The 24902-nt window shown below is 35.3% G+C and overlaps 1 protein-coding gene and 1 long non-coding RNA gene across 4 annotated transcripts; one reads left to right on the forward strand and one right to left on the reverse strand.

Moving 5' to 3' along the window:
• The first annotated feature begins 2 nt into the window (after nt 1-2).
• LOC125679749 (phosphatidylserine decarboxylase proenzyme, mitochondrial-like) lies at nt 3-24902 on the forward strand. 3 transcript variants are annotated; one of them, XM_048919224.2, is made up of 7 exons: nt 3-50; nt 7381-7439; nt 19201-19343; nt 23330-23566; nt 23699-23993; nt 24154-24314; nt 24445-24902. In XM_048919224.2, exons 1-7 carry the CDS (start codon nt 19-21, stop codon nt 24679-24681), a joined length of 1164 nt encoding a protein of 387 aa, XP_048775181.1. In that variant the 5' UTR covers nt 3-18; the 3' UTR covers nt 24682-24902. The 3 variants fall into 3 exon arrangements, with proteins under 3 accessions (XP_048775181.1, XP_048775174.1, XP_048775187.1); XM_048919230.2 differs by lacking the exons at nt 3-50; nt 7381-7439; nt 19201-19343 and adding exons at nt 22102-22239; nt 22343-22412; XM_048919217.2 differs by lacking the exons at nt 3-50; nt 7381-7439; nt 19201-19343 and adding an exon at nt 21670-22239.
• LOC130053989 (uncharacterized) lies at nt 8244-21537 on the reverse strand. Its single transcript, XR_008802220.1, has 3 exons — nt 21515-21537; nt 20540-21057; nt 8244-10799 (listed from the first exon to the last, which is right to left on the reverse strand). It is a non-coding gene; the product is annotated as an uncharacterized LOC130053989 (long non-coding RNA).

Below are 24902 nucleotides of genomic sequence, written 5' to 3' on the forward strand. Positions count from 1 at the left end.
CACTAAAGAGTTCTCAAAATGGCTGCCCCCATGAGAAAGGTTATTCTCAGGTAAGTTTAACAAACATTTGTATATATACACACTTTCAATCAGAAAATCTGAGTTCCATTTCACCCAAATCAAATAAAGAGTAAGTTTTTGTGCATATTTCATTCAGGTGATCAGTAAGGAATTATACTTTCAAAAGATAGTTGGTAAAATGGGTAGTAAAAACCGGGCCGGGCCGGGTCAGATCACCTTCGTAATCCGAATTTTTTAGTTTTCATCGTTATTTTATTTTCGTTTGGTGTGAAACTTCTTAATCATGATCTGGATGATACATTGGATCTTCTCTACAAAAATTACCGCATAATTTTGCTTCACTGTGAAAATATCAATGTTTGTTTATTTCAGGTTGGTAAAATGGGTAGCGAGGGAAAATACACATTTTTCTGCGATTACGGTTGAACTATGTGACACAACAATGAAACTACACATGATTTAGATAAATAATATGTTTTACGGCGTGACCGTGTTTGAGGGCGAAGCAAAAAAGTTTTGACATTAGTATCTATATCCAAAACAGGACAAAAACAACCCGAAGTTAGCACGCGGACAGAGCTGTATCAAAGCATCCTAATTTTTGGACATTTGATCCACCTATATATTGAACGCGGGAAATATAACGCAATTGATGTAAACAGTACATTGTGACGTCATATTCAGCGTCGTTATTTAGCAAATTTACAAACAAAGCGTTTGAACCACAACAAAAAACATGGCGTTAATCGTGGAGTGATTATATATGATTAAGAAAATAAGATTTACATGCTTTTACGGATTTTATGTGTAACATCTCAGAACGACGTGAACTAGGGTAGACGAGATTCAAAATGGAGGAATACATGTCCACGCGCTAATATTCGAATCGACGCCATTGGTACCAAACTTTTCAAGTTCCATAGGTATGGTTTAATTTTTCATTATTTTCCTATATTTTCCTTTTAAACATGTATATACGTGTTACCTATAGGGAGAGCTCCGCTCTCACGGCCCTTCGGGCCGTGAGAGGGCTTCGCCCTCTATTATGATAATTCATCACCAAAATGCTATAGCACTTGTTATGCGAGTCTTATATATTTAATATTCACGATTTATTAAAACCCGGGCCAAAAGGAAACCGGATACGGTAACCCGGGCCAGATATTAAAATTCCGAATAAAATGAGGATGTTAGCTATTACGTGCACGATCTCATAAAGCCTGACATTGCACGGTTCTTACCACTTGGAGGTATCCTCATAAGAACCATCTTTTTAATTTAAATTTTAACCTAACTATCATTAAGTTACTTACGACGGCGTATTCGTGCCAATTTAACCTAGCAGAAAAAATAAAAATAATCGTTTCTACGATTTATTAAATGGTAGAAACGATGTAAAAAGTCGTTTCTACGATTTAGAAAGTCGTTTCTACGATTTATTAAATGGTAGAAACGATGTAAAAAGTAGTTTCTACGATTTAGAAAGACGTTTCTACGATTTTTAGGTCTCGGGTGACATTGCAATTGCTTGTCGTCTGTCTTTGTGCGTTAATCAAATTTTTAACTTTTTGATAAGTATGATCATTCCAATTCCTTTCAAATTTGGTATGAAGCATCTTTGGGACATAAAAGGTAAATTTCAGGACTGGCCTTAAAGGCAGGGCAAAAACTGCCACAGAATTAAATAATTTTCAACATTCTTCTTCTCTACCACCACATATATGTAAGAAAAATTAAATGCATAGTGATGTAGAGCAGAAAGGCCTACCAAAATTGCTATTTCATGATCCTCAAATTTAACTTAAAATTTAACAAGCATATGCAGACTTACTTGAGTGCCATTTTGAAAATAAAATTTATGTACATATACTGTGTTGTTAATTGTTTCATTTAAAAATTAGATATATAATACCATCATTTTATATTATGAATATGCACACTTCATATCTTGATATTTTAAGATGTTTTTAAATATAATATATCTTTTATTTATGAAGAAATGAATACTAGCACTATAAATACAATGTTTTAAGTCATTATTATACATATCATAATCAGTATGGTTAAAATGATTTTAATTTTTAATAAATTACCATTTTTTATTATTTTTATTTTAATCAGGCAGGGTATACATAGTAATTAATTGCTCTCCATATAATCCTCTTTAAACTCTATCTTCAGTTTAAATATTCATAAAGTAGGCATAATTTATCAGTCGGTGATATTTTTTTAGGACCATTATTATTGGTTAATTAATCAAAGCATTAGCAATTAAATCGGAATAAATAACGCCGGCCCGGGTCGACCGCATCCGGTTTCCTTTTGGCCCGGGTCGACCGCATCCGGTTTCCTTTTGGCCCGGGTTTGGAAAAATCGCCGATAATTAAGATAAAAGGCATTTAAATGGTCAAATAATGCATTAAGTATCAAATGCAACTCTATGTGAATTGAAAAAATGCTAGGTTTTCAGCAGCAGATGCATATTATACGGAAAATATGCAATAATGTGTGTTTTGGTCTCGCTACCCATTTTACCAACCAGATTTCATGCAATCATTGAAATCCTTACCTATAGGTAATATTATGTGCTAAAATTTGTGGCGAAGACTAAATGTATCATTGAGAATATATTCCGTAAGTTTCAAAGGAAACAATGACATATCAAAGAAGAAAACTAAACAATTCGGATTACGAAGGTGATCTGACCCGGCCCGGCCCGGTTTTTACTACCCATTTTACCAACTATCCTTTCAAAAGATGATAGTTGGTAAAATGGGTAGTAAAATCCGGGCCGGGTCACCTTCATAACACGATTTCTTTAGTTTTCTTCGTTGATATATCTTTGTTTGTTTTGAAACTTACAGAATATATTCTTAATGATACATTTAGTCTTCGGTACAAAATTTAGCACATAATATTACATAAAGAATGCAATGATTGTAAAAAAAAAAATCTGGTTGGTAAAATGGGTAGCGAGACCAGAACACACATTGTTGCATATTTCTTGTAAACTATGCACCTGCTGCTGAAAACCTTGCATTTTTTCATTTCTTAGAGGGTTGAATTTGATATTCAATGCAAATAATTCTAGACGTTCCGTCCCATAATCAATCCGTCCCTTAGTCGATTCGTCCCATTACCGATCCGTCCCTAGACTATCCGTCCCCTAGGTAATACGTCCCCTAGTTGATCCGGCCCAGAAAAAATAATATTTTTCCAAGTGCTATTTACAGTACTGAATTGTTTTGATTCATCTGCGTATTTCATCTTCATGGTGTGTGTGCCGCTGATGTCTTCTGTCATCAGGTAGTCATCATTTAATATGCTCTATGGTATTTATGGCTTGATTGCAGACTAATTAACCTTGATCACACTTAATGTATATTGATCTTCTTGAGACTGTTTATCATAACAAATGTCTCTTCTTTTAAAAGCAAGAAAAACATACTTTGCCAAAGCATTTAAGGTATGTGTTCCTCCATATTGAAATAAGCTTTCAGTATTTCCCAAAAAGAAGAGATGTTTTGATATTTGACAGTTTTTTCTAAGATCATTATACACATCACAATATTCGATAAAGTGGACATCATTTTCAATACAAAGAATACATTTTGTTTTTAGACAAATACTCTGTCATTTCTTGGAATATTTCTATACCTGCCACATTCTATTTCCAAATCATGAGCAATTCTTTGAACTTCTGGAGTTAAAAAAAAAAAAAAAAACTTCTAATAGTTAGATTACTGTAAGCTCGTAATCAATGATCAAAGGTTACACAACAATGCAGTTATAAAAACTGTTTTCACAATGATCAGTGGACATAGGACACACATTTACATTGATTGCTATACATAGTTGAATAACGATGTTTTTACAATAATTAATGAGCACACATTTTCATAACCATTGCACTTTAAACAAAAATTATAAATCCTAGTTAAGGGTTGTATAAACAATTTTATTTACAGGTCTAACTTCGGCAGTTATCTAATTTTGATAACTATAACTGCAATATATATGCAAAAACTTCCCTTTTTCTTAAGTAATAATCTTTTATCATATCTTTGATTAAAAAAAAAATTGAAGGGGCCGGATCGACTAAGCAAAATGGGCCAATTCGACCATGGGACGGACCGTCTAGGGACGGAACGACTGTGGGACGGAACGACCTGCTACCCATTATTTGATATCGGCGATTTTCCAAACCCTGGCCAGGAGGAAACCGGATGCGGTTAACCCGGGCCGGTGTTATTCATTCCGATTTAGTTGCTTATGTTTTTGATTAATTACCGGAATTGTGAGATCAAAGTGATATACATTCATAATTAGTAATTGGTGGGAAACTGAATTACGTTCAGAATGCGTCGAAAATGAAAGTGACAGCTAACACCCTCATTTTATTCGGAATTTTAATATTCGACCATGGGTTACCCGTATACTGTTTCCTTTTGACCCGTGTTTTAATAAATCATAAATATCAAACATATAAGACTCACATAACAGATACTGCAGCATTTTGCTGATAAAATATCATAATATTTATCTAAATCATATGTAGTTTCATTGTTGTGTCACATATATCAGTTGTAATCACAGAAAAATGTGTATTTTTTCTCGCAACCCATTTTATAATTTTACCAACCTGAAATAAACAATCGTTGATATTTTCACAGTGAGGCAAAATTATGCCGTACTTTTTGTAGCGAAGATCCAATGTATCATCCAGATTGGGATTAAGAAGTTTCACATCAAACGAAAATAAAGTAACGAAGAAAACTAAAATATTTGGATTACGAAGGTGACTCTGCACTTGAAATCATATCTGGCAAAAAATCAGAACTATTTCCCTGGGTGGCAATTTTGTAACCAGGTTACACCAGAAAACAGGGTTACTATAGTAATTCTTTTCAAAACCCATGTTTCCACAATTACAGACCCGTGTCTCTAAACCTACTTCTCTTCGAAGTCAGGGTTAGTTACGATGGTTACAGTTGTGAGAAAGGTTCATAACCCCGACTTTGAAAAGTAGTGGGTGTTGAGAGAAAGGTCTATAATCCTCATAACCCTGACTTTGAAAAGAAGTGGGTGTTGTGGGAAAGGTCTGTATAACCCTCATAACCCTAAGGTCTGTAACCCTCGTAACCCCTGTAACCCTGACTTTGAAAAGAGTGGGTGTTGTGAGAAAGGTCTGTAACCCTCGTAACCCCTGTAACCCTTACTTTGAAAACTTTATTTCATCAAATATAAAATAGATAGGTAAAGTTGTTTTGAACAAGGGGGCGAGTTGTCTTGATGAGAAAGCGGAATAGCAAGGTGGTTAACGCACTCAGTACTCATTGCTGCGATCCAAGTTCAATCCCTGTGATGTATGCGAGAGGGTATCATATGGTGGTTACCTGCTCAGACTTGTAGGTTTCCTCTGGGTATCCCAGTTTCCACCCACAAAATGACCCCCTATCAGGATCTGTGCAAATTTGTAAATGGCTACAGAGTGTAGTATATATAGCTAATGTGAATTGGTATTTGTATGTCTGAATTTAGAAATAAAGATCTTTTTGATATTATTTTGTTCTGCATTCACTTTATCCCTCCCTTAAAATCTTAAAATATGGCCCACGGTGACTCAGTTGAGCGATGTTAAATAATTTTGACACATTCATCATTTTTAAACATGTTTATTTTTGTTATAAACCAAATCAGCATGGAAATTCATATTCGACAATATCAGGGAGTCCCAAACATTAGAAAACTTCCCATTGATATCATTTTTTATTATATACCCATCAATGTATCGTTCTTTGATATTGATCTGTGGATTTCACAGCATGTGATCCGGTTTTCTGGATCACCACACTGTGGTTTTCTGATTCCGTATCAGTATCCTCTGAAACTGATGCCGTCACAATGCATCAACGCAACGTTATTTGTGGAAACTATTGACCGCATCACAAACAAAACTGCGTACACAAAATATAATTTCATTGAATGTCCGTATTTTACATTTAGTATCTTATAAATGTGGATTTAAAATGCATAAGAGGGTATATAATAAATTTATCATTACTACAGTAACTTGATCCAAAGAGTTGGATCACGTCTCGTTGACAGGCGCGGATCATCAGATAAAACTTGACGCTTCGCGTCTCGTGTGATCTGATGATCTGCGCCTGTCAACTGGACGTGATCCGACTCTTTAGATCAAATTACTGTAGTAATAATATATATATATATATATATTTAAATTTGTCTCCAATTTTTTCATGATATCCATTTTTATTCTTTGTTAAAATAATCACAAAAGTGCACCATTTCAATATTATTACTGCTAAATGAAAATATAACAATACTACTACAAATTACATACATACACCCAGTTATTTAGCTCACCTGAGCTGAAAGCTCATTAGTGAGCTTTTCTGATCACTCATTGTCCGTCGTCCACCTGTCTGTAAACTTTTCACATTTTCATCTCCTTCTCCAGAACCAATGGGTCAATTTCTACCAAACTTGGCAAAAAGCATCCTTGGATAGCGGGTATTCAAGTTTGATCAAATGACGGGCCATGCCCCATCAAGGGAGGGGGGAGAAATTTTTAAAAAATGAAAAAATAGGGTGGGGTCATTTAAAAATGTTCTCTAGAACAACTTGGCCAGAAAAGTTGAAATTTACATGAAAGCTTCCTGACATAGTGTAGATTCAAGCCCCTTTAAAACCAAGGTTCCTGGCATGTCATGGCAGTCATTTGCATGATAAAGAACACTCAATACTGAATATATACATTTGCAATGTTTTCACCTTTGATATCACTACATATTTTAATGATAGCCATTTCCTCATGCATGCACTCCAAATGTGAAGAATGCATGTATGAATCTTGATAAATATAATTCCTCTATTTTAATGACTGGGAATTCAGACAGAAATGAAAGTAGAGTGTAATTATAAAAAAATTCATTTCATTTTTGAAAATACATGAACTGCACCGCTTTACACGTCCAGACTTTTCATGAAGCATCAAAACACTTCATAAAGTATGCCGATGTGAAGCATTACAGTTCATATCCTCATGTATTGTTTTCATAAATGAAATTTATTTCCTAAATGATCCAGAGCGTCATGTGTAGGTTAAAATTTGTGGCGTGACCTTTCTGTGTGAGCATGAGATTCTTTAAAGAAATATTAAACTCAAACAAACAACCATTCAATTTGGGTTTGAAACTCTGTCTCATTAAATTTGCAGACAAATCTGCTTTTGATGTGAGAATTTTAAAATATTGTTAAAGTATGAAAGTAGTTTTGTAAAGTAAAACTTTTGAGCTATATATGGTGTTCTGAATGAGTTTTTTTTTTCTATTTCAGTTGTTGTTCTTGTTGCCGTAGAAATGCAACAAGAATCGACACAAGAGCGATCTCAAATGGTAAGTAACTCGCTGTATTGCAGTGATTTTTTTTTTTCAAACTACCACCCCTCCCTTTGAATTGGGAAAAATTAGCGACATTTTCCTCAAATTGGGAAAAATCATTCATAGTAAATTAAAATGGTAAAGATGCAAAAAATAATCAAATAACAATTTTTTGGTTTGAAGTTTATTTCAGATCTGATTTAAAATCATAAAATAAATCATTATTTAACATTAAATATGTATTGGAAGTCACACCTTGTAAAGATATTATTTACTTTTTCTAAGAAATACTTATTGTCTAATTTCATAAACAAAATAATAAATCATTAATTCACCAGCATTTGTACCCATAATCTTGTAAATATTATATTAATAATCAAGTTTCCAGAATGTCTCTCCAGTTTGTATTTTTCAGATTTTAGTAAAACCCTATACTGTTGGCCACTTCCTGTTATTAGCCTGACCCTACATATATAATGGCGGTCAAACTAAATTGTCAACAATATGGCTTAATGTGTATCTGAAAACTATATACTTTGCTGTATATCTGCTTATATGTATGCCTCTATTGTTTTACATATTCTTTACAAAACCTTTTGCATGTGCAGTGGTTTGGAGAATAAAACTGAAGAGAAAAACGTATTTACTCTTTGTCAGTGTAGTAGTTGGAAATTCTGCTGCTACTATTGATGTTCTTTTTACTTCGCGTTGTAATTTTTTTTTTAATGATGATTCGTGTTGTGTAAAGTATTCAACCCTTTAGATTTTTCCAGGTAAGTTTGAGTCCGCCTAGAGTGAGGCTAGTAATAAAATAATAAATAAAGTTTTAAACCTTTAATAAAGTTCAACAATTGTATGATAAATACCAAACTAATAATCCCGGGGAATGAATGTGGCTTGAGAGAAAAATATAACTAAATAGGAAAAATAAAGAAACAATAATAAAAAATACAGGGTGCGGCAACTCTTGATATTTACCTTGTTGCAAGGTTTGGCTCAGAAGAAGCCCCGAGCACGGTTGTGCTCGGGTTTAAATACTATTCTTAACAAAAGAATGAAAGTAAAAGTTACCTGTAATGTGATTTGATAATAAATCTAGAAGTAACCAATGAGAAGTTTTGTAATAAATAACGTTTGAAAATAAAAGATAACTCTCTTCCTGTTTCATGAAATAAACAACTCGAATTCAAAGATAGGAATTTATGTAGACAAGTAAGTAGAAAATAATGAAATGGAGATAATATAGACCGATACTACCACATTCTTCCCCCCTTAGACAATTACAGTGGAGCCTCGTTAATCTGGACACTTTGGTTCCCAGCAAAATCGTCCGGATAAATGAAGCGTCCGGATAATTGAATCGCATATTTTTTAGCTTTGCATAAGTAACCGGTATGTGCCTACTTTATTGATGCATAGTGAATTAAACATATTCTATCATTGGATTTAACCATTTGCATTGGTAAATAAATTATGATAGTGTTAACATTTACATGTATTTCAAAGCACTAAAATTTAATGTACGAGAGTATTTGTCTGTGCTTACATTGTACATACATATGATCCCTACAAATAAATATACAAAACTGTACTGTATGCACTAAAACAAATAATGAAGCACTGTATGTAACTATAAGTAAATAAATCATTAGTAACTACCATAATCATTTACACTTCAAACATTTCATCACACTTTTACTTCTTAAAGAGGCCGGTAATTTCCATCTGTCACGATTCACGGGTTCGGCGGTCTGTTAAAACAATCTTCATCGTCCAAAGTTGATATAAGAATTTTGTGATTATCATGTCAGTTGACAACATTCTTTAACCAAAATTCAATCTGCCAGAGTTTATATTTCTTATTCTATAATTATCCAAGACAATATCGGGAGAACAAAATCATTTAAGCTCGTAATATCAAGACTTACTACTGCTTTGATCTAGTCACGCACACCTATTATCTTCATGATGCAATAATAACGGAACAAAACTCGGGTGAAACAAACATTACAGGTACATACAGAATTTAATTGTCATTTTCCTTAAAATGGTAATTTTCTCACTTCTACCCAGAGTTTAAAAATTCAAAAGCAATAAAGCTCTTCAACATCGTAACAAGAATCAATCGTACACAGGTACATTCTACATGCGTGACATTCTAAACATTAAAACTTACTACATTTACATGAACATACATGTATATTTCACGCCAATCAACAGTATAAAACAGTATAAAATCCAGAATCTAGAAGTATAATCTACACTCTTTAGATTTGAATAAGCCGATATCAATTTACGAATCAGTACAACTGATATGTGTAGCAGTTAAAAAATATCATTACGGCATGATGTTTAATTTATTAATACTATTAGGGTATTGATCAAGACTATAAAACGATATGCTACAGATTTATTTACAAAATTCAACACTACACGCAATAAAGATCTTATGTGCGAAAATTGGCAATACAATGTCTCGATCGACATGTGCTATCTAACAGACTTATCATCACACACCACCTAATTGGAGGGAGGTGTTGACAGGGTACAGGTAATTGCTTCAATTAGACAGTTTGGCTTGTTTTCTTTATAATTTACGCCTTGCTAAACTTGTCCGACACAGACCTTCCCTAAACAAAATTACCGTCCGGATTAACGGTACAATTTTCTTTGCATCATAACGTTTTATGGTAAAAAGTTACCGTCCGGATCCGGAACGCGAATTTTCGGATTAATGATGCAAAATAATGTATAAAAATTCTGTTCCCTAGAAAAATCGTCCGGAAGGTGAAGCGTCCAGATTAATGGCGTCCGGATTACCGAGGCTCCACTGTACTATATTTTTATTTATAAAAATATATAATTGAATATAATAGAATTTCTGACAATAGATAATGATAATATACAGTAGATAAATTTTAAAGTCCATGTAAATCATAACACAAAATCTGGTATGGTGCACGTTTCGTCCATTATTGTGCATGCAATCTTCCTGTTTTCCTTATCCAACAAACTTTTAATCACAAGAGTACTGTCACTGTTTTTGCCAGGGAAAATGCCCATTACTTAATCTCTGCAGTTGGTCCTATTTTCCTCTGCTAACGGGATTTGCCACATAAGGTACATTTGAATAGCGGAACGTATTTCCGATGGACTTTTGCCTAATGGGCCATATACTTCCGAAAATGAGAGAATTAATTTCCCCAGTGGTTGACATTCCGGAACCTGGCACTCCATTCCCAGGGCATACCACTGCTTCCTTGAATCGTTTTCTTCTGGGAACGGTGACAGTTCCTTATTGTCTCCATCTGCGGATTCAAGTTCATGGAACTGTTGCAGCTCCTGACTGTCCACCTCTATTTCCAGGACGTCCATCTACAAAAACTATTTATATTAAAATAAAATAAGTTACATATATTCATAAACATCAACTGTTTTACACATATAAAGTCAAAAGCATGTTGACATGCCTCACAACTAAAAATGAATTGGAGTATTATACTCCACGTACCGATCAATACCGCGTCGTAGCGGATCTAGAAAACCATTGTTATCATTAAAGAATATTCATAAGTTTGTCTGGGAGTGTTGCACTCCTCGTGCCGAGTTCTATCCGAAATAACACCGCGTCGTGGCGGATCTACAAAACCATATTTCATTGAAAAATATTTACAAGTTTGTCTAGGAGTGTTGCACTCCTCGTGCAGAGTTCTATCCGAAATAATACCGCATCGTGGCGGATCTACAAAACGGCTATTGTCATCAAAACGATGGCGATCAGACTGACTAACAAACCTGTTTGACAGGTCTCTATTCTCGGACGCATTCGAAGGCGTCTTTTCAATTTTCCGTCTAGCACCGCTGACTGAATTGTAATCAGAGTCAAAGGGGATTTTCTATCGCTTTTGCCTTTTAATTGTTTTAATATGTCGTCAACATACTTATCAAAATCGTGATTTGATGCATCATGCCTGCCCTTACTCGAAGGACCAGACACATCTGTTGCCATTTTCAAACAAATTAGAACTTCACTTTAAGTTTAACATTCAATCAACATTCAAACTTGACCCAAATCCTGGTTCAAACGGCACCACTGTAGTAGTTGGGCATTCTGCCACTACTATTGATATGTTCTTTTTACTTCGCATTGTGTTTTTTTTATCTTCTGTGGTAGTATCGGTCTATATTATCTCCATTTCATTATTTTCTACTTACTTGTCTACGTAAATTCCTATCTTCGTATTCGAGTTGTTTATTTCATGAAACAGGAAGAGAGTTATCTTTTATTTTCAAACGTTATTTATTACAAAACTTCTCATTGGTTACTTCTAGATTTATTATCAAATCACATTACAGGTAACTTTTACTTTCATTCTTTTGTTAAGAATAGTATTTAAACCTGAGCACAACCGTGCTCGGGGCTTCTTCTGAGCCAAACCTTGCAACAAGGTAAATATTAGGAGTTGCCGCACCCTGTATTTTTTATTATTGTTTCTTTATTTTTCCTATTTAGTTATATTTTTCTCTCAAGCCACATTCATTCCCCGAGATTATTAGTTTGGTATTTATCATACAATTGTTGAACTTTATTAAAGGTTTAAAACTTTATTTATTATTTTATTACTAGCCTCACTCTAAACGGACTCAAACTTACCTGGAAAAATCTAAAGGGTTGAATACTTTACACAACACGTATCATCATTAAAACAAGAGGCCCATGGGCCACATCGCTCACCTGAGTCACCTTGGTCCATATCAGAAGATTTTCCATATCTATTTGCATGTAAAACCGTAGTCCCTATTATGGCCCCAACCTACCCCTGGAGGCCATGGTTTTTGCAAACTTGAATCTACACTATGTCAGAAAGCTTTCATGTAAATGTGAACTTCTTTGGCCCAATGGTTCTTGAGAAGAAGATTTTTAAAGATTTTTCCTATATATTTGTATGTAAAACTTTGATCCCCCCTTGTGGCCCCATCCTACCCCCAGGGGCCATGATTTGAACAAACTTGAATCTGCACTATGTCAGAAAGCTTTCATGTAAATATCAGCTTTTCTGGCTCAGTGGTTCTTGAGAAGAAGATATTTAAAGATTTTCCCTATATATTTGTATGTAAAACTTTGATCCCCTATTGTGGCCCCATCCGACCCCCGGGGGCCAGGATTTTAAGGAAAGGCCGTGCTTTTACGTATCCGGTTTTAAATTTTAAACACCGACTAGAAAGTTCCGGTTATAACTTCTTTGCCTAATGTTTGTAGTTTACGAGAACTGTACGAGTCAAATTTAGCATTCAATTGTGAATCTTCAGATATATTTACCATGAATTATTATAGTGTCAAGTCCTCACTAGTTCCAATGGTACAAAGCAATATAATATCTACACTGATCTCTAAAAGGCTCAATATATAGCTTGCAATCTAAGCCTGAACAAGTTAAAAATCATACATAGGCGTGACCCTCACAGTGGAATTCAAACTGTTTTTAGTGAGTTTGTGTTTGGTTCAAAGAAACCCAGAATTATAAAGCCTCAGAAAATCATCAGCAAAGTTGTTTAATATTTGAACTCTTCTTCATACGTACTTTCAAGAAACAAAATTATTTGTACATGAGCTGTAGCTGCTAGAATCTACATGAATTTATTTTTTCTATAAGTATGAGATAGCATGTATGTATCTTTATGTATGATATGATTGATAGCCAAAAAAAACAACAACAAAAAGGGAAAAGAAAAATAACACACACACACACAATTGTGAGAAAAAGGAAGCCCCCCCCCCCCCCCCCCCCCCCCCCCCCCCCCCTCCTCGTGTTCTAATTGTCTGGTAGGACAAAATTTTCAGTATGTTTTACATATATATATATTGTTATATTCTGTTATCTTGATTTTAAGACTGTATTTGCTGTTACAATTTACTATTTTCAAAGTGTGCAAAGAATAATTGTAAAACTTAAATTAAAAAATGGGGGTGGGGGGGGGGGGGGTTACGTATTCAAGAGAGCATTCTGCAAAATATCTCTGGTCAACTATAGTAAAATATGGTTTTTTGTTAACCTTAGATATAATTCTAAATATTTTTAAAGAAAAACTGGCATGTAAACATTTTAGATTTTGAGAATTTTTGAAAATTGCAATATTCTGTGATTTTTTTCTGAAGGATGTGAGCAGATTAAACAGCAATTGTGTATGTTTTCAATTGAATATCTTTAAAAATTCTCTCAGTAAATGAATATCTATTCGTTTTTATATATTATAGCTTAATATGATGTGCTTTGGTACATGAATTAATAAAACATGGGATCATGCATCCTTGTGTTAAAATTTGGCTTTTGCATTTGGGGGTATATGTGCTCTGTAGCACATAGTATAAAAATAAACCTGCAAAGGTATGTCTAATATGGGTTTTTTAGTTAGTTTATGAGTTGTTAAAGTTATTTAAATGAAAAAATATTTTGATTGACAGAAATTTCTAATAGTATTTACCTACCTTAACAAACTTGAATCTGCATTGTCAGAAAGCCTTCATGTAAATATCAGCTTTTCTGGCTCAGTGGTTCTTGAGAAGAAGATTTTTAAAGATTTTCTCTATCTATTTGTATGTAAAACTTTGATCTCCTATTGTGGCCCCATCCGACCCCCGGGGGCCATCGTTTAAATAAACTTGAATCTGCACTATATCAGGAAGCTTTCATGTAAATTTCAGCTTTTCTGGCTCAGTGGTTTTTGAGAAGAAGATTTTTAAAGATTTTCCCTATATATTTGTATGTAAAACTTTGATCCCCCTTGTGGCCCCATCCGACCCCGGGGGGCCATGATTTTAACAAACTTGAATCTGCACTACCTAATAAAGCTTATCTATAAATTTCATCTTTTCTGGCTTAGTGGTTCTTGAGAAGAAGATTTTTTAATGACCCTACTCTATTTTTACCTTTTCTTGATTATCTCCCCTTGGAAGGTGGCCTGGCCCTTTATTTTAACAATTTAGAATTCCCTTTACCTAAGGATGCTTTGAGCCAACTTTGGTTGAAATTGGCCCAGTGGTTTTTGAGAAGAAGTCAAAAATGTTAAAAGTTTACAGACAGACAGACGGACGGACGGACGCCGGAATACGGGTGATCAGAAATGCTCACTTGAGCTTTTAGCTCAGGTGAGCTTAAAAAAACACAACGCGAAGTAAAAAGAACATATCAATAGTAGTGGCAGAATGTCCAACTACTACATCAGCAATATACGGTAACCTTTTTTTTTAAATGTCCTAATTTCCCTAGATTTGAAATTGGGAAAAACATACATATATAATTGGGAAAAAATAGCTAATTTTAGTGAGGGGAAACAGCCAAATATCGGTGGTATTTTGGCCCAAAAAAATCACTGTATTGTAAATACATACAATGCACATGTCTAGATTTTAAAAAAGATTTTTTAATGAAATTTATGTTTTGAAAATTATATTTCAGTACTACAACACTTTGAAAGAATTGGAATAAAGAAAATAATTTGATAATCAATTGCTAAGTTCATGTACCTACATTTAAAGAAGACAAGCCTTCTAGAGTGTCTTAGATAAGAACTCTAAATTTTACTTTGTGATGAAAAAATATTAGTGATAAGTTGAAAAATGTTCATTTCATAGTAAAATTTGTTAATTCAATATGGGTATTTTACACAATTACTTGCAATTGCCACTGGAAAAATCTGATATGTCATATGGCTGGCTAAATTAAGGTGTTCATAAAGTGTATATTGAAACTCTAGACCACCAATTCCAGGAGAAATAAATATATTTGTTACTCATGTAAATTATTTATAGAAGTTGAAAGGTGTGTATATCTATATTTTGTACTATGTCCAAACATACATGCACCTGATAAATGACCCCATGATAATGTTAATTTAACACATGCAGTTGCAGACCTAGAGGAGGGGGGAAGGTGCAACACCTCCATCCCCTTGGTTGAATTGGTTTTAAAAAGTCATTTTATGCCATTTTGGGGTCTGCAACCCCACCCCTTTAATTTGTTTTGTTTTTGTTTTGGAGGGGATACCTTTTTCAGAGGCAGCGCTCTTCTCTCCCTCTTTTTGAAATTTTTTTCTGGATTTGTCCCTGAAATATTACGAACACGGGGATTTGCTTGTATCATAAAAAATGTTTACAGGAATAGCAGTGGCAGTGGCTTTGCAAAATAAAATACTTTGCTATTAACACGTTTTACATTATTTTATTCATTGTATATTATTATGTCATATTATAAATTGCATAACTAAAAATGTCAATTTATGTTTGAGTGAATAAATCAAAATTAACAAGAGATGTTTGTAAAACACATATGCCCCCCATGGTGCAAAATTGAAAAGGGTTATACACACACACATCATTTCATTGAGAGTAGTATCATCAATTCAAAATATTGAGCAGACAATATCTTCCTATGTCAAGAGTGTATTGACCATGTGACCTAAAAATCAATAGGGGTCATCAACTCCTGAAGATTTACCAGTGTACCAAGTTTGATGTCTGTCAACCAAAGGGTTCTCAAGATATTGAGCGGACAGTATATTCCTATGTACAGTTTAACCCTTGACCTTTGACCACGCGACCTCAAAATCAATAGGTGTCATCTTCTCCTGAAGATGTACCAGTGTACCAAGTTTGATGTCTGTCAAGCAAAGGGTTCTCAAGATACTGAACGGACAGTATATTTCTATGTCCAGTTTGACCCTTGACCTTTAAACATGTGACCTCAAAATAAATAGGGGTAATTTTCTCCTGAAGATGTACCAGTGTACCAAGTTTGATGTCTGTCAAGTGAAGGGTTCTCAAAATATTGAACAGACAGTATATTCCTGTCTAGTGTGACCCTTGACCTTTGACCATGTGACCTCAAAATCAATAGTGGTCGTCTTCTCCTGAAGTCGTATCAGCGTACCAAGTTTGATGTCTGTCAAGAAAAGGGTTCTCAAGATACTGAGCAGACAGTATATTCCCATGTCAAGTTTGACCCTTGACCTTTGACCATATGACCTCAAAATCAATAGGGGTCATCTTCTCCTGAAGATGTACCAGTGTATTAAGTTTGATGTCTGTCAAGCAAAGGGTACTCGAGATATTTAACGGACAGTATATTCCTATGTCCAGTTTGACCCTTGACCTTTGACCATGTGACCTAAAAATCAATAGGGATCATCTTCTCTTGAAGATGTACCAGTGTATCAAGTTTGATGTCTGTCAAGCAAAGGGTTCTCGAGATATTTAACAGACAGTATATTCCTATGTCCAGTTTGACCCTTGACCTTTGACCATGTGACCTCAAAATCAATGGGGGTCATCTTCTTCTGAAGATGTACTGGCGTACCAAGTTTGATGTCTGTCAAGCAAAGGGTTCTCTAGACATTGAATGGTCAGTATATTCCTATGCCCAGTTTGACCTTTGACCATATGACCTCAAAATCAAAAGGGGTCATCTACTCCTTAGGATGTACCAGTGTGCCAAGTTTGATGTCTTTCAAGCAAAGGGTTCTCAAGATATTGAGCGGACATTATATTCCTATGTCCAGAGTAGATTGACCCTTGACCTTTGACCTTTTGACCTGAAAAAAAATAGGGATCCTCTTCTACTCATAACTAACCCACATATGAAATATCATTATCATCAAGTGAATGGTTCTCAAGATATTGAGCGGACAACACATGGTCTACAGACCAACCGACAGACAGACCGACCGACCGACAGGTGCAAAACAATATGCCCCTCTTTTTCAAAGGGGGGCATAAAAATTGCAATTCTTATTACACATCATAGGGTGTGTTCATTTATTATGTTAAACCAAAAATGAACTTCATAGGTAAAATAAATGAAAATGGAGTGAAATTATTTAAGTGAAGTTTTCACTCACTTGAGCTGAAAGCTCAAGTGAGCTTTTCTGATCATCTGTTGTCCCTTGTCTGTGTCCGTCCGTCTGTCTGTCTGTAAACTTTTCATACTTTTGACTTCTTCTCCAGAACCACAGGGCCAATTTCAACCAAACTTGTTACAATTTATCCTCAGGTGAAGGGTACTCAAGTTTGTTCAAATGAAGGACCATACCCCTTGAAAGGGGAGATAATCACAAAAATGCAAAAATAGGGTGGGTTCATTTAAAAATCTTCTTCTCAAGGACCACTAGTAGGCTAGAAAATCTGAAATTTACATGAAAGCTTCTTGACATAGTGGAGATTCAAGTGTGTTAAAATCATGACCCTGGAGGTAGGGTGGGACTACAATAGGGGATCAATTTGTTTACATGCAATTATATAGGGAAAATCTTTAAAAGTCTTCTTCTCAAGAACCACTGAGCCAGAAAAGTGGAGATTTACCTAAAAGCTTCCTGGTACAATGTAGGTTCAAGTTTGTTCAGATCATGGCCCCTGGAGGTAGGATGGGGCTACAATAGGGGATCAAAATTTTACATGCAGATACATGTATATAAGAAAATCATCTTCTCCAGAACTAATGGGCCAATTTCAACCAAACTTGGTACAAGTCATCCTTAAGTGAAGGGGATTCAAGTTTATTCAAATGAAGAACCATTCCCCCTTCAAAGGGGAGATAATCACTAAAACAGCAACTGACATAGTGCAGATTCAAGTTTCTTAAAATCACGACCCACGGGGGAAGGATGGGTCCACAATAGGGGATCAAAGTTTTACATACAAATATATAGGGAAAATCTATTTTTAAACATCTCAAAAACCACTGAGCCAGAAAAGTTTATATTTACATGAAACCCTTCTGACGTAGTGCAGATTCAAGTTTGTAAAAATCATGGCCCAGGGGTAGGGCGGGGCCACAATAGGGGATCAGTTTTATATACAAATATATAGGGAAAATCATAAAAATCTTCTCAAGTTACATTCATGTGAAAGAAAATCTTCTCAAGAACCACTGGGCCAAAAAAAGTTACATTCACATGAAAGCTTACTGACCTAGTGCAGATTCAAGTTTGTAAAAATCATAGCCCCCAGGGTATGTTGGGGCTACAATATGGATCAAAGATTTATATACGAATAAGTAGGGAAAATCTTTAAATATTGGCCAAGGTGACTCAGGTGAGCGATGTGGCCCATGGACCTCTTGTTTGTGTTGTCTAATTAATATTACTACAAATTATATTTGTAATGCACAATTCATGTACTATCATAATAGCCGGCTGATCTAGTTACCACATATAAGCTATGTTTGTAAAGAGATATCAATTCAACTTGTTTTTATTGTTTTGAATTTTTAGTGCACTTTACCAAAAGCTGATAAATATGCCTTTGTAATCATATTTAATTCACTCTCTTTCACCACAATTTCTCAGAACAGACACAAAAAACAATTGTCAGTATGTAACCTGTGTAATAGATGTTAATTTTTCTTGCACTATTTTGTACCAGTTATAATACCTGTAAATTAAATTTTGATTAAAAGGAACCATTCTTGGGTTCTCGAACTGTAATTAATCAGACAATCCATGATTTTCATGTTTGAAATCAAATCAGCAGTCATTTTAATTCATCTGACTGCATGTTTCAGAGTTTTATGTCATCATGAATACAATCAGGTTGTTTAAACATTTAATTCAGGTGGATATATTTGTATACAATGACTCACCCTAAAAATACAGAGAAAATACTGCATATAAAAATACAGAGAGAATACTGCATATAAAAAATTTTGTTATTATTTCAAACGTAGGTGCATGTAGGTTAATTTTTAGATTTTTTTTTTTTTATTTTTTAAAGTATTTTTTGCAGATGTTCGACCAAAGAAAAGAAGATTTCTCAGGTTTCTGGGTATTTCCCTGGGAGTGGGCTCCGGTGCAGGGATAATGTTGTATTACATCGCTAGGAGAAACCATTATAAACAAACACAAGAAGGCAGGATCACAACACCCATGGTAGGAGCAAATTCTTTGACCTTTTTCTCAACAAAAAAAATCACAGGACTTTGATTTTAAAAAATTCTTTCCATCTTACAATGAAATAAACATAAGTTATTGCTACAAGTTTTGCCACCCATTGATGCTTGTTCAGAAATCAGCAAGCCATGATTTTTAAAAAAAAAAAATTATTAGTCTTTAAAATGAGTTGTGAATTTTTATTTCAATCTGAGATGCATGAATAGGCCACTGGTTCTCAAGTAGATGTACTTTGCTTTGATAATTATTAGTCTATAAAATGAGATGTGCGTCTTAAAGAACCAGTTATGCATGTGACAGTTGCACACAATGTGAAATCTTGTAAATACATGTACTAAGTACATGAATGCCGTATCACACACATACTCTAAGTACTAAGTACTTGAAAACAGTCCTCTCTACTGTTAGTAGCCATTAATCAAACTCAAATTTCACAAACGGTTTACTTTTTTTTTTTTTAATTAAGAGCAAAGAACATTAATATAACAGGTATCTGATACTATTAAAAAAAAAGTTTACGAAGGGGAAAAACGTTCAGTGTCAAGCTATGTTATCCACAAAATTGATACAAGCAATAAAATCTTCCATTACACTTTGAAATGACGGGTGTAGCCTTGACTTTTTAACAGATTTATATTGTCAGGACACATGTTCAGCCATGTGATTTTGGACTAAGCCTATTATGTGAATAGAAAAAAATATATGTTTTCCTTATGAAATACAAACATTAAACTTTAACAATATACACAAAACTCATAGAAGAATAGGAGAATAACATTATACCATTGATTGAACTAGGCAAATGTACTTCTTTTTATAATGTTAATTGAACTTATGTTTTGTTAAACACTCCTGTCACAAGGCGCTGAGACTTACAATAGGAAGAGAAAACAACACTATTATTTATCAGCATCTGTCGCTACAAAGGATTATGTAGAAAACATTAAAATGAGTGTGATGATTCATCTTTTCTTGTGGACACAATGTGATGATTCATCTTTTCTTGTGGACACAATGATTTTACTTAAATGTAAGAATATATCATAAGAAAAAAGTTTTCATGTATTCGACTTCGTGTTTTAAAATGTGTAATCATTTTGATCGAACTTAATCTAAAATCACCATAAGGCATATTTAATAAAATTCAGGTTGAAAAATGACTTTTAATAGCCTACATGTATTTGGTTTCCGTTGTGTGCTGACGTATTGATTTCCACTGAATGGAGTGATCGGTCAGTTCAAGGTCTCGCCAGGTGTATGTCAGGTTGTGTTAGTCCCCGGTGATCTTCCAACATACTCGGAGATAACGCTGATAGCAGCACGGGGAAAATTGTGTCCATGTTCTTAACGGATGGCCCGTGTCGTTCCTTAAACAAATACAATGTTTATAATAATAAATTTTAAAAAAGAAGAAAGAAAAAAAAACGTTTTCAAGATGCATCTTAAAAGGACAGTGGGTGTGGTTGTCTCACACAATTATTTTTTTTAAGCACTCGAAGTTTTGTTTTAAAAATAGAACAGAAAGAAAGAAAGGAGAACTTGCGTTGACTCCTCTTCCTGTGTATGTTACAGTGTTCTTCGTTCCAGATCCGTGGGCTTCTGAGTACTCCACCCTCAGTCCCCTACCTCGGTCCGCACGCCCCGCCCCCTTCATTGAGACGACTCTGCATTCCACATGAAGACGGTTACTTACCTAGAAAACTATCCATGTGTGAATGATACAAAGTTAATGTTACATGTACCAATTTTCATTAATATTTCATTAATAATTTTCAGCCCAGGGGAGAGAGAGGGGGGGGGGGGGGGCGCACGGAGTTATACTATAAAAGGCCCACGCTTTCTTTATATAAAACATGTTAAATCAATGTCGGCTGTAATCTATAATATCAAGGAAAATTAAATCTGTTTCAGTTGACACACCCACTCTCCCTCCCCCCACCCAACCAGGGCCCTATATAGCATATACTGCATATAGAACCCTGATCTAAACGCGACTTAGCAATTAGCAGAGGCGGACAATAATACAGAAAAATTAACAAAATTCCCAGTACGAAAACGGACCCCAGGTCTTGACCCAATTAAAATTTTGATGATTGTTATAAATTTTTGAGGAGGATATTGGGTAAGGACGGTGGATTTAGGTACGATACCTGTGATGCATGGAGTTAAAATGGATGCCACCTGATTACATAGGTGATACTTATAGACAGAAGTGTGACACCTATCAATAGACTATGCCCTTTACACATACAAGTATCCCGCCATTCATATGTATATATAACCCGGTGTTAGCTATGTAACCGGTCATTTCGCCGCCTTCCCTTGTTGGGGAATCTATGGCTCTTGATTTTCCTTTTTAATCTTTCCATTTCTTAATGTATCATCGGAGGAGATTTGCGTCACATGTTGGAGACTTCTGCATAAATTACCCGACGGAGCTTAAAATCTTTGAGTTAATATAAAGAGCGGTTTCTAATTTTTTTTAAACATTGTTTTCACTGCATTAATTGATTTGTATCAAATCAGAAAAAGTCACGCGTTACTGAAGTGAAAGTGACAAATGATTGTTTTAGTTTCATTGCCACTTGCTGAAGTGGACTTTGACCAAAGTGTACTGTACAGTACAATCATATTAGCAATACTGTTGACGGGAAAAAACAGGCCCGATAAATTCCTATCCAAATTATGGGAAATGATGCGATGGCGGGCCTTGGCCAGAATGGCCAGCGTTAGTCGGCGTCAAATCATGTACTATGGTCTTCGTTGGGGAATTCCTTTAACACAGCTTAAGAAACTTCTGTCGACTCGACATAAGGTAGTGCGCAAAAGATCCAGTGGTCGAAAGAAACGAGGGAATAAAAATGTTAATCGCACGGTAAGAAGCGGGTTTTCATATTTAGAAAATTCATTATCACAATTTTCAGTTCGAAATATTTACGATGTTTTTTTGGTTGGAAATGTTCTAATTTTCTACACAGGTTGTAAGCGCGGGCCTCCGAACCACAGGGGCTTTGAGAATTTCAACTAACGGCTTTGTCCATGTTTAAGGTGACCCATGGTGGCCCCCAAAACTATCCCTAATAATTTTATATTTTAATATTTGTGTTATCTGTGATAAATCTTGTAATTCACATTCAAAAGTAAAAAAAAGATAATGCTTAATAAATATTCACTAACTTTCTCAGTAAAACTACCTAAACTCTTAGAAACAAGTTATTTTAACAGTAAAGATATTCGGAAATTGATATAACCTTGAAAATCTCTTTATTCAGCTCACCTGATATGAGACCCAGCGAGCATTTCTAATCAAAGTTTGTCTTTCGTCTAGTGTCCAGGGCAGACCGTTTCAACAAAATTATTTCTACATGTTCGCAGTTAACAGAAAGGTTTTTTTTTTTTTTTCGTGAATCCCCTATAAAAATTATTTATGAGAAGAACGATAACTGTTGCCCATGCCAGAATCCTGATATAGCTTATTGTTGTCCGGTCATGCGACCCACGACTTAGCGTGAGGCTCCATGTATAACGAAAGATGTCGCCAGACACCCACTGGTGGTATTCGTCACTGCATTCAATCTTGGGTCAACAATATGCTTCAATGTATAGAATTGATTTATTGAAACCGATTTGGGGTCCTTGGGGGCATATAAGTAAAGAGCAACATACAATATTGATATCAGCAACATGTCGGCATAAAAAAAGAAAGAAAGAAAAGAAAAAGAAACTAACCACGGAAGACTATAGCAGATGGGGATTATCTGTATAAAAAATAATAATAATAATAATGCCTATGTATTGGCACAAAGATAAAATCAACCTTCGGTACCCGATAATGTGATCTGAAAAAGTGAGCAATGTGAGCTATGGATCTCTATTTAATTCAAGGTTTGCTTTTAAAACAATCTTTCAGGTGTATATTGCTTTCATTGCATTCATGTTGGCACATGTCACTTTTTATTGCACAGATCGAGATGTACCGTATCATGCCCCTAAAGGCAATATCCAGAGCATGGGGGAAATTCAACCAATTAGATTTGCCAGTCATGTTGAGGCGCCCCCTGCTGGGACTATACGTCTGGATGTTCGACTGCAAGCTGGACGAAGCCATGGAACCGGAACTGAAGAACTATCGCAACCTTGGTGAATTCTTTAGACGTATCCTTAAGCCAGACGTTAGGCTGGTTTCACCGAAAGAGGAACTGGTAAATTTTCTACGCTTGATACAGCATTCTCTCCAAAAATGTCTTGAAATAATTTTCAATTTGTTATATTTGACATGTGTAATATCTTCCAACTCAGCAACTGTATTTTGGTTGTTGTTGTAATTTTTACAGACGAATCCAGCAGACGGCAAGATCCTCCATTTTGGAGAAGTGACAAATGGTATTTTAGAACAAGTCAAAGGCGTGAATTACTCTATCAAACATTTTCTGGGCCCCCAGACCTGGATGACGGACGCTTGCGAGTCCAAACTAACATCGAACCAGACAGACGAGGAATATTTTAAAGGACTGAACCTGAAACCTGGAAACAAACTGTACCACTGTGTTGTGTACTTAGCACCAGGGGACTACCACAGATTTCACTCCGCCACAAAGTGGACTATCAACTACAGACGCCATTTCCCTGGTAAGTTCACATTAGTGCACTATAGAGAGAGAGAGAGAGAGAGAGAGAGAGAGAGAGATACCTAAATGTAGAAGTGCAATAGTAGATATGAATTTCTACAACAATTATATGGGTAAAACGTTTTTAAAAGCAACTAGCACAAATGTCTGTGTATTTGTAGGAGAACTACTAAGCGTGAATCCGGGCGTTGCCCGCTGGATCCATGGACTGTTTGTCCTTAATGAACGAGTGACGTACATGGGGGAGTGGGAACATGGATTCTTCTCCTATACAGCAGTAGGCGCCACAAATGTCGGCTCCATCAAGATCTACAGTGATCAGGTACACCATGTGTCAGTACCTTGCTGAGACACGTCTTTATACTAATAAAACACATTAGTAGAATAACCTATTGATAGAAATAACGAATGTCCGGGAACACGTATTACACAAGTGTATGTACTTCTTTCAGGAAATGATGACGAATGTAAAACATCACCCGGACACCCGCCGTACCCCTGGGGTGTACTTCGATAAGGATTTCCGTCAGAATCCAGTCCACATAGGGAAAGGAGAAATGTTTGGCGAGTTCAACCTTGGGTCCACTGTAGTGTTGGTATTTGAAGCCCCGCAAAACTTTGCGTTCAACGTCAACAACGACCAGAAAGTCCGCATGGGGGAACCAATGGGCACCTGCAGAGCCGTGTAAAGCAACCATGACGTTCCGGAAGTAGAAAATTAACCAATGGGCACCTGCAGAGCTGTGTAAAGCAACCATGACGTTCCGGAAGTGGAAAATGCTATGTCTGTGATAAGCTGAACTTGTACAAGAACAATTTTTTTTCATTTGAAATGAAAAACTAATCTTATAATTTCATATTGAAATGTTGAAGTGTAAACTACTTTTATAATAAATTGACATAAATGTAA

The sequence above is a fragment of the Ostrea edulis genome, chromosome 1, assembly GCF_947568905.1.
Source record: "Ostrea edulis chromosome 1, xbOstEdul1.1, whole genome shotgun sequence".
Lineage (NCBI taxonomy): Eukaryota > Metazoa > Mollusca > Bivalvia > Ostreida > Ostreidae > Ostrea > Ostrea edulis.